The sequence below is a fragment of the Danio rerio genome, chromosome 23 (assembly GCF_052040795.2).
Source record: "Danio rerio strain M-AB ecotype USA chromosome 23, GRCz13ab, whole genome shotgun sequence".
Taxonomy (NCBI): Eukaryota; Metazoa; Chordata; class Actinopteri; order Cypriniformes; family Danionidae; genus Danio; species Danio rerio.
Window position 1 is genome coordinate 44932501 of NC_141043.1, and position 15358 is coordinate 44947858.

The window sequence follows — 15358 nt, forward strand, 5'->3', positions numbered from 1 at the left end:
CTAAACCCAACCATCACAGGAGACTGTGTGCAGCTTTACTCTCTGATTAAACTCATTCTGTAGGATTTATAAGCATTTTGAGAAATGAGGACGTCACCAAAGTCCTCATATTTCACCTCCTTTTTTGTAATACCTGTGTCATACCCATGTCAGATTTGTGTCCTGATATGTCACAAAAACACGTACGAACACACACACACACACACACACACGCACACACATACAGTTGAAGTCAGAATTATTAGGCCCCCTTTGACAACCCCCTCCCCCCGTTTATTTATTTATTTATATATATATATATATATATATATATATATATATATATATATATATATATATATATATATATATATATATATTTTTTTTTTTTTTTTTTTTTTTTTTTTCAAATTATGTTTAACAGAGCAAGGAAGTTTTCACAGTATGTCTGATAATTTTTTTTCTTCTTGTTTGTTTTATTTTGGCTAAAATATTTCGTTTTTTTTAAAAAAAACATTTTAATTCATATCAGTGCCCGACCCTAAATAGTTTAGAAGAAATTGCAGTTAAAGATCCCAGTGCCAAATACAAAATTTCTACACTATATAGCAAATTTGTTAATGCTTCCAAAGAATCTACAAATCATAAAAGACTGGCTTGGATTGAAGACTTTCAAATAGATATTACAGAAAATGAATGGGAAGAAAGTTGTCTTCAAGCGCAAACATTATCAATCAATACCCGTTTTAAATTAATCCAATATAATTGGGTAATGAGAACATACATAACACCAGAAATGTTAAATAAATTTAATAGAAATATTCTGGACATTTGTGGAAAATGTTTGACTTACAAGGGCACACTGTTCCATTGTGTTTGGCAATGTGAGCACTTGCAATTCGTTTGGAAAGAAATAATTGGTGTAATCTCTAAAACTATTGGTAAAGAAATCCCTGTTTGCCCTAAAATCTGTATCCTTGGTCTTTTCCCACCTGCCTTATCGCTGAAGTCATATGAACAGAAGTTTATAAATCTGTGTCTATTACATGCGAAGCGCCTGATTGCCATTCACTGGAAAAGTACTCATGCTCCATCTTTGTCACTCTGGATTAAGGAAATGTCTTCCTGTATAGCAATGGAAAGGTTGACTTATTCAATCAAACAAAAAATGCACATATTCTACAAGATTTGGGACTTCTTCCTTAATTTTTTTAAATAACAGTTGACTGACTGTTTAGTAAACCCAAACAATGTGACTGTTAAAATACACTGTGTTTGTAATGACTAACTTTAATTTACTTTCACTGGAATGTATATGTTGAAATGTCAATGTTTTAATGGTATTTATTTTTATATATTTTTAATTTAACAAAATTGCCCTTTTTATTTTTATCTTTAAGTTTATTTTAGTTAATCTTTATTTTTTTATTTATTTGTTTTTGTATTAGTTTCCTCGCATGAGAATGCATTTTTTTTTTTATTCTATTCCTTTCTTTTTTTAATTTTTAATTTTTATTTTGAACGTGGGGATGGGGCGGGAGTTCTTTTTTTTTTTTTTTTTAAAGATAAACAGGGGGGGCTAAAATATCAGGGGGCTTATAATTCAGACTGAATTTGAAATCTAAACAAACTTATGTCATTTACAGTATGTAATTTGCATATATTTCTATGTATTATATTACAGTTTGGGACAGTTTCTCCATCCGTTGTAACACGTTTGCATGACCACGAACTCTTCCTGCACATCTGGAGCACAAAACCCGAAAACCAGACCAAGCTTCTTCAACGACACCATCATCCCGATTCCCTCCTCAACATCATCTCAAACACAGACACAAACAGACCTGCACATCTAGCGGTGGAGAACAGGTGCAGGTCACTGTTGCCCGACGCTTCTACCCTACCCTAAAAGATGTGCGTCAAATCCTTGTTGTGGAAAATGAAAGAGTGAAAGTAGTTCTAATTACAAAATGTAAATATTGAGTTTTCCCACAATGGGAAGCAGACCACCCAAGATGCAAAACAACCCCCCTCTGCCTGCTCCCTCCCTTCGCCCGGCTCCCTTTCTCTAGATCGTCCACACAGCCCGTCATCAACAGCTTCACCAAACACACACACACACACATATAGCAGCATCATGCTTGCGTAACACTCCAAGCAACCCCAACCTCCACCCGACACAAAATACAGCGTTTGTTCCTTTCAGAGGCACTGTTGCACAAGCAGGTCACAGGTGAACGTCAAATACTTGACTTTATGGTGCTAAATACCTTTAAATGGCCTCCATCAGAATGTTCTGCAGCCCACATATGGAACCACGCAACATGTGGTCTGCATGGATGGAGCCCCAGGAGTGGCCATTTGTTGACGTTTGTTTGTAGGGAGAGCATGTCGCTGAGTGATGGGGAATGAGGGCTCAGCTGGGATCGAGATCTACTCATTCGCATGTCAGGACGTCTTCATTGGGAGGGTCTTCAAGAGACCCTGAAGACCCCAAAAATGCCTCTTTTCCAAAGATGCTGGTATTATCTAAACTCTTTCGGTTTAAATAGTACTTAAGATACCAAAATAAAAAAACTTAAAGATCCTTAAAGTTCAATGAAAGTGGCAGTAGATTTGTTTCCATCCAAAGATGCTAATTAAATTTATGCGCATAACTGGAATATCACATTAAAGGCGTGCGAATAAAGCAGCGATTCCATCCAACAAGTCAAAAAGAGAACAAAATTGTCACTTCCGGATAAGCTGGAACTAAATATCAACAGTAAAAACAGAATTTGCTGCAGTAGGAGAAGCTGCGTCAATCTTTTCTTTATTTAATAATTGATTTGCGCCTAAGAAGACAATGCCGACATGCAAAGAATGCGCGGTGGCGTTTGAAGGTGTCAGACTTTTAGCACAGACACTCCTGACAATTCTGGAGGTTTTTAATAATAACACTAATACTGAAACGGGTCCGGCATTTTAGAATGACCAAAACAACATTTCAGGGGCCTCATGTATCAACGCTGCGTACGCACAAAAACTTTGTATACGCCAGGTTTCACGCTCACATTTGGATTTACTAACAATGAAATTAACGTGAGAATGTAAGTTGGTCCACGCCAACGTCATGTCTGGCGTTCGTGTATTTCTTGTGTGTGTATGTTTTATTTCCATCGGTGACTCCTAGAGGCAATCATGTTAAACTGCACACTACTGAGTATCGCACCAACACATGTGAAAAGCATTGCTATTCATTTATAATTGATAAAATTGGTTAATTGACATCTTTTTGACCAATTATGTGATTTAGAAAATATAAAAGCATTTTCAAATGTATGCAACCCTTAAGGCTCCTACACACCGGGATGTTTTTTGTTTGCGTTTATCGTCAGCGTTTTACGAGACGTTTTTCAGAGTTCAAACCCAAGCGCTTTTCACTGGCGTCAAGCTGAAGATTATGCTAAATCACTCTTTTGATGTTAGATGGCGCTGCACAACTATAAGCTTCTGACACCCGGTTATAACACAGAAGTGGAGGAGGGGAAGTTCACAGTCACACGCATGTTGTTAAAGTTACTGGTGACTCGAACAAGCATGGATGGTTCAAGCAGCAGCTCCAGCTCTAGCAATGAAAAAATGATTATTGTTCACCAGTGCAATAAGCAGCTCCACGTTCATATCGCCTCTGGGCATCTTCTTCAATGTGCGCTCACATTGACAGCTTTGCGCTTTAGTGCCTCCAAGTGCCGTTTACGGTAACTTCAGCAGCTCCGTGCATGTAAAAAAAAAAGGGCCTGATCCGATTGGTGGAGAAGGTTGACGCCGCGCATCAAAACAAAAAAAACGAGCATGAGGCGTTTTTTTAAAAATGACACTTTTGCGCCTGCCGTTTTGCGCGTTGGTGTGCACGATCACATTGACGCTCTTTATTTTGTTACGAGGCGCTAAACGTCGACGGTAAACGAGAGCAAAAAAATGTCTCTGTGTGCACGGGCCTTAAGTCTATGGCAATGGCAGTGTTGGCCTTATTAGAGGACATTGTCAATGGTCGAATCCGAAGGCTCCAAGGTGGCAGGGTGCGTGATGGGTGGCTTCTTGGTGAGTGATGTATTTAAAGATATTATTCCAGCTACGTTTTTTATTTTATTTTATTGCGCGTAATTATTTACCTGCATATCAGGAGACCGTGGTTATCCATTAAAGATGTGGCTGTTAACCCCCCTCAACAACCCACAAACTGACCAAGAGCACAGATACAATGATGCCCATTCTCGCATTCGGTCAGTTGTAGAGCGGGCGATTGGGCTGCTGAAATGCCGGTGGCGCTGCCTTGATAAGAGCGGAAGGGTGCTGCTATACCGCCCTAATAAAGTGTACCTCTAATACATTTATGTCTCCCAAAGACACGGATACTACTTGAGACAGTAAAGTGTCGCCCACAATTGAGGTAACTCTCTAATCAAAGGGTGTTTTTTCAGCAACCCCCGCCTGTTCGGTCCACACTTTGACGGTGCGCTGCTGTTCTCCTCTTAACCTGAACCTTTACATCAGAACATTTCTTTTTTAATTCACTCACAGTGCGATATTCAGAATCAACTGTGTTAATTGCGCAAGCTAAACTCTCCCGCTCTATTTTTTCTTTCGTTATTAATTACTATCATCTCGAAAACATTGCAAGAATCAGATGCTTTGTTTCCAATGAGGCCTTACAGAAACTTGTTCATGATTTTATCAGCAGCAGGGTGGATTACTGTAACGACCACCTCACTGGCCTTCCTAAAAGAACAGTCAGACAGTTACAGCTCATTCAGAACGCTGCGGCCAGGATTCTAACCAGAACCAGAAAATCAGAGCACATCACACCTGTCCCCAGGTCTTTACACTGGCTCCCAGTTACATTCAGAATAGATTTTAAAGCATTATTAATGGTCTATAAATCACTTAATAACCTCAATACATTACATATATGCTCACTTAATACAACCCTAACAGATCACTCAGATCATTAGCATCAAGTAAATTAGATATTCCAAGAGTTCAGTCAAAGCAGGGTGAATCTGCTTTCAGTTATTACGCCCCTCCCTGCTGGAATCAGCTTCCAGAAATGATCAGATGTGCTCCAACACTAGACATGTTCAAATAAAGACTGAAAACGCATCTGTTTAGCTGTGCCTTTACTGAATGAGCACTGCTACGTCAGACAGATCGCACTATTTTGTCTTTTGCTTTTTTAATCTTTTAAAACCACATTTTATTCTGTTTTTGATCGTTTTATTATTAATTTTTATTTTCTTGTACTTGTCTCTTTTATTCCTGTTTATGTCAAGCACTTTGGATTCCCATTGTGTATGAAACGAGCTATATAAATAAATTTGCCTTGCATGTCAAATTTTTGTTTACACCATCACTATTAACAAATAAAGGTTCCAAAAGCACAGCAGTTTCATAAGGGAACCATTCTGGAGTCCCTCGAGTACCTGAAAAACTTAAGAAAAAGGGCTGAATTGTTGAATATAATAAATCTTTGAGCAAAGATAACTTTAAATATATAATTAATACTAATTAAACTAACAGCATTTTCATTTTGCAGAGGAGTTGAACCTGATTTTAGGTATGCAATAATTAAATAATCAAATGTCTAATAATACTGCATAGTCTTCCTTTAACAAATTCAAAAAAATGTATCGATGTTCATTTGTCAAAGTTACAAACGGTAAAATTTCTTACGCCGGAATGCTTTTGAAATTCTCATACAGTCACAGGCCTCAAAAAACGAAACGAAACGATCAATTATAATCCAAACTCAACATTGCATACACTCACGATATGACTATTGCGAATGATCACATTGTGATATCGATGCTGAAACAATATACTGTGCAGCCCTTTTAGGAAAAGTTGCAACTTTATTATAGCAATGCCATATAATATTAATTTTGGTACTCCTAAGAACCTTGTGGAGCAAAGACAATGACGGGGGTGATTTCGTCATTTGATTTCAACGCTTAGCGTTTTCCAAAAAATAAAGTTCACTATTAGAATTACCATATTTAATCCATAACCTACTGAAGAAAAATAGTAATTAATAGTTACATTAAAAAAGAACAGGCCAAATAAAACCCCATCAGCCTTTTGATTTAATTTGCCACCCCTGGGGTGACTATGTTAAATTAAAGGCACAGCACATTGATTTTATGGCACCAAGTTAAACTTTTACGGCACTCACGTACATTAAGAAAAAATACAGGCTGAACATGGAGGATGGTCTCCGAGAGGCATTCTTAAAATGCAAGTTTTATACATTTATAACCACCTCAGAAAATATTGGGGTTCACAAGTCACTTGCATTGTGATTTTCTGTTGAGGAACATGCCAATATTCTAAAGAAACACTTTACATGAGAGCATGTGGTGCAGTAGAAAGCTTGATGCTAAAGTTTCTTCAAAAATGACACAAATATATATGAAAAGGCGAAAACACTAAGGCCCAGGCTTAGGTTGAGACAGGACTAGGCCTTAGTTAAATAAGGCTATTTTAGACACATTCATAAAAATGCCCTTAGAAAAATATTACTGGTGTGCACCTGAAGACAAAAAAAAAATGACACTGACATATTTTAAGACATCTCTCCGCAAGTTATTTTGAGTTAAGACAGCTCAAACATGCAATTTAATCTTGACTAGCCTTAAACCTTGTTTGTGAAACCGGGGGTATAAGTATCAGCTGCATTCACTTATGAAGGCATATAGCTATTTTAAGTGAATAGACTTGATGCTTTTGAAGCTTTTGATGTTGCAGTCTTTTCATACATGTTTGTGTACTTGTTGAGATTGATGTGCATGCTTTTGAAAAAGTATCTTTAGGAAATGATGAACGCCAGAAAATGACATTATAAAAGGCTGTTCTGACATCAAAATCATGTAAAACTGACAAGATTATTTAGTCTGTCCCAAAAGAAATGTGATATTGCTATGTCTTTTAGTATTCATTTAATGAATGAATTTTACATTACATTACATTTACATTACATTTCCTTTTTTTACATTTCCGGGTTTCTCAGTAGCGGAAGGCATCATGGCAAACTTGTAGTGAATCAGAGAGTACAACAAATAATTAAATTTACAATCCTATTAGTTGAAATAATAAAAAAAAAAACTCCACAATGGTGTTTTCAAGACTTTCAGAAAAAGGAAATAAATAGCGTGAGACTAATGACGGCAGGCAGGGGGAGAGAATAATGTCAAATTTACTCTCAGCCCCATAGACGCTGCATTAGAAACAACTCACATAAGCAGTAATTTGTTTATAGTAATTTGACAAAGATTACAGAATACATTCATAAATATAAATGTTCATTATTTTTTTAAAAATCTAACTATTAAAAACTCTCAAGGATTTAAGGTTATGATGAGCATTAAACAGGTCAAAACAGTCTTGTGAAAAGGGTCTAAAATCAACAACACAACATTGGGTTTATCCATGTTTGACCCAACATCATGTCAACCATCTTGATGCAATTACATTATGAGCCACCTGATGAAAAAGTATAATAATTATATAAACTCCTTTTAAACATTTAATGCAGATAACCAAAGGAAATAAGCATTTTGAATTTTATGTGTTTGAGTTTTAAAAACATATAGTAAGTGTTTGCTTCAGATGCTTAGATATGTAATCAACTGGGGAAAAAACAACACAACATTGGGTTTATCCATGTTTGACCCAACATCGTGTCAACCCTATGTATCTTGATGCAATCACATGCTTAGCATAAGCATTAAAACATCATATAAACTACAGATATCATACAAGTACAATAGATAAAAAGCGCCAACAGGCAGAACCCTGATGAAAAAACACTTTTTAGTGCATCATTTGGATACTGTCATATAATTCTCAGGATTTTTCAGTGTTTTTTTTTTTGGTGGTTTTTTTTTTTTTTTTTATATAATTTGACGCAAAGATTATATAATAAATTCATAAACGTTCATGCGTTTTTTTAAAGATCTAACTATTAAAAACTCTCAAGGATTTAAGGTTATGATGAGCATTAAACAGGTCAAAACAGTCTTGTGAAAAGGGTCCATACAGTACATAGTAACTTAAACCCCACACTCTAAAAAATGCTGGGTTGTAACTCAATGTTAGGCCAGATTTCATTGGGTAAACAAGTGTCGTTTAAACTTTATTGGAAAAAAATGAACAACATTAAGTTTGTCCATGTTTGACCCAGCATCGTTTAATGACAACCCTACATTTTTAAGAGTGTAACTGTGTAATTAATAATATATCACTTCTTTTAAACTTAAAGTAAGTGTACTATAATATGCATGTATGGTATGTTATGTATCTTAATGCAATCACATGCTGCATTTGCATTACAACACTACATAAACTATTTCCATTGGATTAAAAAGTGTCATTTAAAATCAACTGGGAAAAAAAACAACAACACAACATTGGGTCTATCCATGTTTGACCCAACATCATGTCAACCCTATGTATCTGATGCAATTACATTATGAGCCACCTGATGAAAAAGCACTCTTTAGTGCCTTATTTGGATACTATCATATATCATATAATTCTCAGGATTTTCCACTATTTTTTTTTTTTTGGTAATCTGAAGTAAAGATGATATAATACAAATATAAATGCATATTAATGTTCATGTTTAAAAAAAAAAAAGCGAACTATTCAAAACTTTCAAGGATTTAAGATTATGATGAGCATAATCTTATGCTTATGAAAAGGGTCCACACAGTACACAGTAACCTAAATCCTACACTCTACAAAATGCTGGGTTGTAACTCAATGTTAGGTCAAATATCATTGGGTAAACAAGTGTCATTTCAATTTAATTGAAAAAAAAATTAACAACGCTGGGTTCGTCCATGTTTGACCCAACATTGTGTTATAACAACACTACATTTTAAGAGTGTATTCATGTAATAATTATATAAACTCCTTTTAAACATTTAATGCAGATAACCAAAGGAAATAAGCATTTTGAATTTTATGTGTTTGAGTTTTAAAAACATATCTAAGCATCTGAAGCAAATGCTTACTATATGTAATCAACTGGGAAAAAAACAACAACACAACATTGGGTCTATCCATGTTTGACCCAACATCATGTCAACCCTATGTATCTTGATGCAATTACATTATGAGCCACCTGATGAAAAAGCACTCTTTAGTGCCTTATTTGGATGCTATCATATAATTCTCAGGATTTTCCACAATTTGGTAATCTGAAGTAAAGATGATATAATACAAATATAAATGCATATTAATGTTCATGTTTAAAAAAAAAAAAAAAAAAAGCAAACAATTCAAAACTTTCAAGGATTTAAGATTATGATGAGCATAATTTTATGCTTATGAAAAGGGTCCACACAGTACACAGTAACCTAAATCCTACACTCTACAAAATGCTGGGTTGTAACTCAATGTTAGGCCAGATATCATTGGGTAAACAAGTGTCATTTCAATTTAATTGAAAAAAAAATAACAAAGCTGGGTTCGTCCATGTTTGACCCAACATTGTGTTATGACAACACTAAATTTTAAGAGTGTATTCATGTAATAATTATATAAACTCCTTTTAAACATTTAATGCAGATAACCAAAGGAAATAAGCATTTTGAATTTTATGTGTTTGAGTTTTAAAAACATATCTAATCTGAAGCAAATGCTTACTATATGTAATCAACTGGGGAAAAAACAACACAACATTGGGTTTATCCATGTTTGACCCAACATCGTGTCAACCCTATGTATCTTGATGCAATCACATGCTTAGCATAAGCATTAAAACATCATATAAACTACAGATATCATACAAGTACAATAGATAAAAACACCAACATGCAGAACCCTGATGAAAAAACACTTTTTAGTGCCTCATCTGGATACTGTCATATAATTCTCAGCATTTTTCAGTGTTTTTTTTTTTGGTGTTTTTTTTTTTTTTTTTTTTGTAATTTGACGCAAAGATTATATAATAAATTCATAAATGTTCATACGTTTTTTTTTTTATTAAACTATTAAAAACTTTCAATGATTTAAGATTATGATGAGCATTAAACAGGTCATAACAGTCTTGTGAAAAGGGTCCATACAGTACATAGCAACTTAAATCCTACACTCTACAAAATGCTGGGTTGTAACTCAATGTTAAGCCAAATATCATTGGGTAAACAAGTGTCATTTAAATTTAACACAAAGTTTTTTTTTTTTAATTAACACAACATTGGGTTTGTCCATGTTTGACCCGACATTGTCTTATAACAATCCTACTTTTTTTTTGTGTGTCCATGTAATAATTAATAATGTATTATTTTATTCATTCAATCATTTTCTTTTTGGCTTAGTCACTTTATTAATCCCGGGTCGCCACAGCGGAATGAATCGCCAACTTATCCAGCACGTTTTTATGCAGCGGATGCCCTTCCAGCCACAACCCATCACTGGGAAACAACCACACACTCATTCTCACTCATACACTACAGACAATTTAGCCTACCCAATTCACCTGTACCACGTGTCTTTGGATTGTGGGGGAAACCGGAGCACCCTGAGGAAACCCACGCAAACGCATGGAGAACATGCAAACTCCACACAGACACGCCAAATGACCCAGCCGAGGCTCTAACCAGCGACCTTCTTGCTGTGAGGCAACAGCACTACCTACTGAGCCACCACGTCACCTATTCATTCATTCATTCATTTTCTTGTCGGCTTAGTCCCTTTATTAATCTGAGGTCGCCACAGCGGAATGAACCGCCAACTTATCCAGCACGTGTTTACGCAGCGGATGCCCTTCCAGCTGCAAACAATCTCTGGGAAACATCCACACACACATTTACAGACACACTTAAACTATGGATAATTTAGCCTACCCAATTCACCTGAATCGCATGTCTTTGGACTGTGGGGGAAACCGGAGCACCCAGAGGAAACCCACGCTAACACAGGGAGAACATGCAAACTCCACACAGAAACGGCAACTGAGCCGAGGCTCGAACTCAGCGACCTTCAGCAACAGCACTACCTACTGCACCACTGCGTCGCCCGCATCGCCTATTATTTTATTTAAACATTTAATTTAGATAACCAAAGTAAATTAAAGCATGTTGAATTTTAAGTGTTTGAGTTTTAATAATATATCTGAACATCTGAAGCAAACGCTTATGTATCTTGATGCAATCACATGCTGCATTTGCATTACAACACATAAACTACTTCCATTAGGTAAAAAGTGTCAATTAAATTTAATTGAAAAAAATAAAAATAACAACATTGGGTTTGTCCATGTTTGACCCAACATCATGTTATGACACCCTGACATTTTTTAGAGGGTCTCTATGTAATAATTAATAATTTATCACTCCTTTTAAACATTTATTTCAGATAACCAAAGTAAATATAAGCATCTGGAATTTTAAGTGTTTGAGTTTTAAGAATGTATCTGAACATCTGAAGCAAACACGTGTGTGTCTTAATGCAATAACATGCTGCATTTGCATTGAAACACTATACAAACTATTCATTTAAATATAATTAAAAAAACTAAATTGGGTTTGTCCATGTCTGACCCAACACCGTGTTAAAACCCTACATTTTAGAGTGTATCCATCAAATAATTTATAACATATCACTCCTTAATCACTCCTTTTAGAAATGTATTTTAGATAACTAAAGGAAATGTAAGTATCTTGACTTTAAGTGTTAAGTACATATCGGAGCATCTGAAGCAAATGCTTATGTATCTCGATGCAATGCTGCATTGGCATTAAAACACTATATAAACCATTTCCATTAGGTTAAAATGTGTCATTTAAATTCAGTTGAAAAACAATTAACACAACATTGGGTTTGTCCATGTCTGACCCAACATCGATTCAATGACAACCCTACATATCTTAATGCAATCACATGCTGCATAAGCATTAAAGCACCATATAAACTACAGATTTCATACAAGTACAATAGATTAAAGAGCCACCATACAGAACCCTGATGAAAAAGCACTCTTTAGTGCCTCATTTGGACACTATCATACAATTCTCAGGATTTTCCAACCATGTAAACGTAAAAACCACAGTGTTCCACAGGTGCTTAAGACAAATCTGCAGACAAAACCTTTGGTAACACTTTATTTTGATGGTCCATTTCAGTATTAGTAGACTGTCTGCTTAATATCGGTTGATACTGCTCCTTCAACAGACATTGAACTGACTATAAGAAACTCTCCAAACAACCCTAACCTAACAGTCCACTTATAATCTAACGAGAATTGGTTGTCATGTTGATGGAATGTAACTTACTTCAACAAACAAACCATCAAGATAAAGTGTGACCAAACCTCTTAAGTAAAACAAATGTTAATGATGTTTTGTTTTTAATTATAAGTTAGCTTTAGGATTCTGTTCCTCCCCTTTAAACTCAAGGCTGCTTAACTCAAAAATGATCAGAAGACAGAACCCGATGCTGCTTCATATACACAGCCTATTCAGTTACAATGCACAAGAAAAAAAATGTATTTCACACCATGCATAACCAAACACAACTACAATATGACGGATTAGTAAATGTATATATAGGCTAGTTTAAGTCAAAATGATTAGCTCTCCTGTGGATTTTTGTCAAATATTTCCCAAATGATGTTTAACAGAGCAGGGAATTTTCCATAGTAATTTCTATAATATTTTTTCATCTGGAGAAAGTCTTTTTTGTTTTATTTCGTCAAGAATAAAAGCAGTTTTTACATTTTAAGGTCAGTATTATTAACCCCCTTAAGCAATTGTCTACAGAACAAACCATCATTATGCAATGACTTGCCTAATTACCCTAACTTTCCTAATTAACCTATTGTTAAGCCTTTGAAATTGCACTTTAAGATGAACACTAGTCATATATTAAGTACTGTCATCATGGCAAACAAAATAAATCACTTGTTAAACATTTAGTTAAAACTCTCATGTGGAAAATATCTCTGGTAAACAGAAATATAAACAGAAGAGCTAATAATTCTGACTTTAATTGTATTTTAAAAAGTAGTTTTATGCATCATCATTGCGGTAAAGTCTAAAATAAATCATGTAAACCCTCCACAGGCTCGAGCACGTTATAATAATACTAATACTAAACACACCTGCGCGGTATAAACAGTTAAAATACCGGGTTAAGTCCTACTTCAGGCACTGTCGGGGGCTAAAACCCGCGTCCCGTAAGTTGCTCCTACAAGCACAAATCACCAAAACGGCGATTCTCCTCCCCGTGTCTCTCAGCAGAAAGGTGTGTATCATGTGGAGGGTAAAGAAGAAGGAAACTTACCTTGCGGGTTTCTGCTGGCAAAAACACCGGCTGGACCCTGGACAAAGGCGACCAGAGCGACGCTGAATAATCCAAAACCAGCGCGCATCAGAACATGCATGAACATCATCGCAAAACACAAAAAACACCTTGAATCTTCAGTGAGACTGGCGAGGAGGTTTTTAAAAGAGGGCAAACTGAGAGAGTCTTGAGTCCAGACGTGGATGTGCGGTATTCCCGGGTGTTCGCGAGCGAGAGAGAGTGCTTTATTTGTTGGTTTTGCGGAGACTGAGTGCGCGGAGAACAGGAGGAGAAACACGGTCGACTTGAGCACTCATGATCTTCAGGAGACACAGAGAGAGAGGAGAGAGAGAGAGAGAGAGATAGAGAGAGAGAGAAAAAGGGGGAGGAGAGACGCACAACAGCGCGCTCTCTCTCTCTGATTGTTAGTCGATGGATCTGTATTGGTCAATCCTAAATGGCTAAATTAAAAGTTCCAAAAATTACTGATCACGACAGATTAGTCCGTAACACTTTAAATTAATAGCCGATTAGTAAGTGTCTACTAGTGTAAATATAAATAGTATATTAAAATTATTATTGTTAGTTAATAGTTTACGTATTTTGTGATTCACAAATGTTTTCCGTTTATAATTGCATGATGGGATGTGGATCCCATCATGCAAGCTTTAATTGTGCTTTTAAAAGCTTTTAAAACTATTGTGTTTAAATAGTTTTGACAGAGGGATGTGAATCCCTCTGTCGATTTCTGATGTTGAAAATTCAACTCTACAGTTTAACAAAGCTACTTATATTGGCATTTTAGGCTAATATAAAGTACAAGAAATAATATATAAAGAAATAAGCCTGTAAAATAGCAGAAAATATCATCTTAGAAAAAAAGGTGGTACAAATAATGTTCCTCAAGGAACAGTTTTGTACCTTTGTAAAAGTTGCACCCAGTTCAAGAAAATAGCAATCTGTCCAAGTTTTACACTTAAAACTGTGGCCTTTTGTCATTATAGGCAAATAACAAACTGGCCAACACATTCAACTTTCCACAGTCTGAGAAATTTGGCTTTTTGTATAATAAAAATTAAATTAACATAATAACAATATTTTAGAGCTTCATAATTTTTCTAGCTTCTCTTGTAAAAAAAGTATTTCAAAATTCATGGATAACAACAATAACCTAACAAGTAATAATGTGAGCTTTTAATGTTTCACAACTTTTCATTGTTTATTTTTCTTTGAAGAACAAGGTACAAGATTTAGAATAAAAGAAATGTTTTCTCTATAACAACAATGGAGTGAAAGTTGACTTTACTAGCATCAGATAATGCTTGGTCTTAAACCCTTTTTCAATAGGCTATTTAGATAACTTGTTATAACATTTCGATTTTAATCTAGACTTGAACCCAATAATATCAATGAGACCTATTACATTTGAAATGACTGAGTATAAATGCAGCAAGAGTTAAAGAATCATTACACTAAAAGCTCTCAGCTGAAACGTTTGTTATTCTTTTCTCCGGTTGTTTAGTTGATAAATTACTGAGTCCGCACCTACTTGTCATAATTTGTTATTCAGAAACAAATAGAGGGTACAAAAAAAATGGCAGAAAAAAACCACCGGAATTAATGGAGCTTCTTGTTAAATGACACCAAGATTTCTGCCTTATGAACGTCTCCAATTTTTTCATTTATTTTATGCTTCCCCTTCTCTCTTCCTGATGCATAACCAAGCAGCAACCTCCCGCTTTCCCTCGTGAAGCAAATACAGAAAAAACAAACTGCAATTCAGCGAAATTCTTATAGTCCTGGCTCCATAATAGATCAAATTTCTACTGAGCCCACTGTAAAATGGCCAACTTTACAGCAGAAAAAAGGAAAAAAAAAACACTTTCGACCTGGTACAAAGAACGATTTTGGTTCATATAGATAATGTTACCCTTTGTGACAACTGTGAGGGGGGGGGGGGGGCGTGAGGGGCGTGGCTACTTGAGTGACAGCTAAGTCTCGCTGGTCAGTTACATCCTCTCCGCTGATTCCGGCTGATTAGCTGCTGAACTTA

At 35.6% G+C, this 15358-nt stretch overlaps 1 protein-coding gene across 2 annotated transcripts in view; it reads right to left on the minus strand.

The window, feature by feature from the left end:
- Nucleotides 1-13638, minus strand: part of scube3 (signal peptide, CUB domain, EGF-like 3) — a 294145-nt gene extending 280507 nt beyond the window's left edge. The window contains exon 1 of one of the 2 annotated variants that reach the window (XM_087304850.1): nucleotides 13306-13638. In XM_087304850.1, the coding sequence (XP_087160976.1) occupies nucleotides 13306-13414 (109 nt within the window). In that variant the 5' untranslated portion in view covers nucleotides 13415-13638. 2 annotated transcript variants of the gene reach the window in all.
- Nucleotides 13639-15358: the final 1720 nt, after the last annotated feature.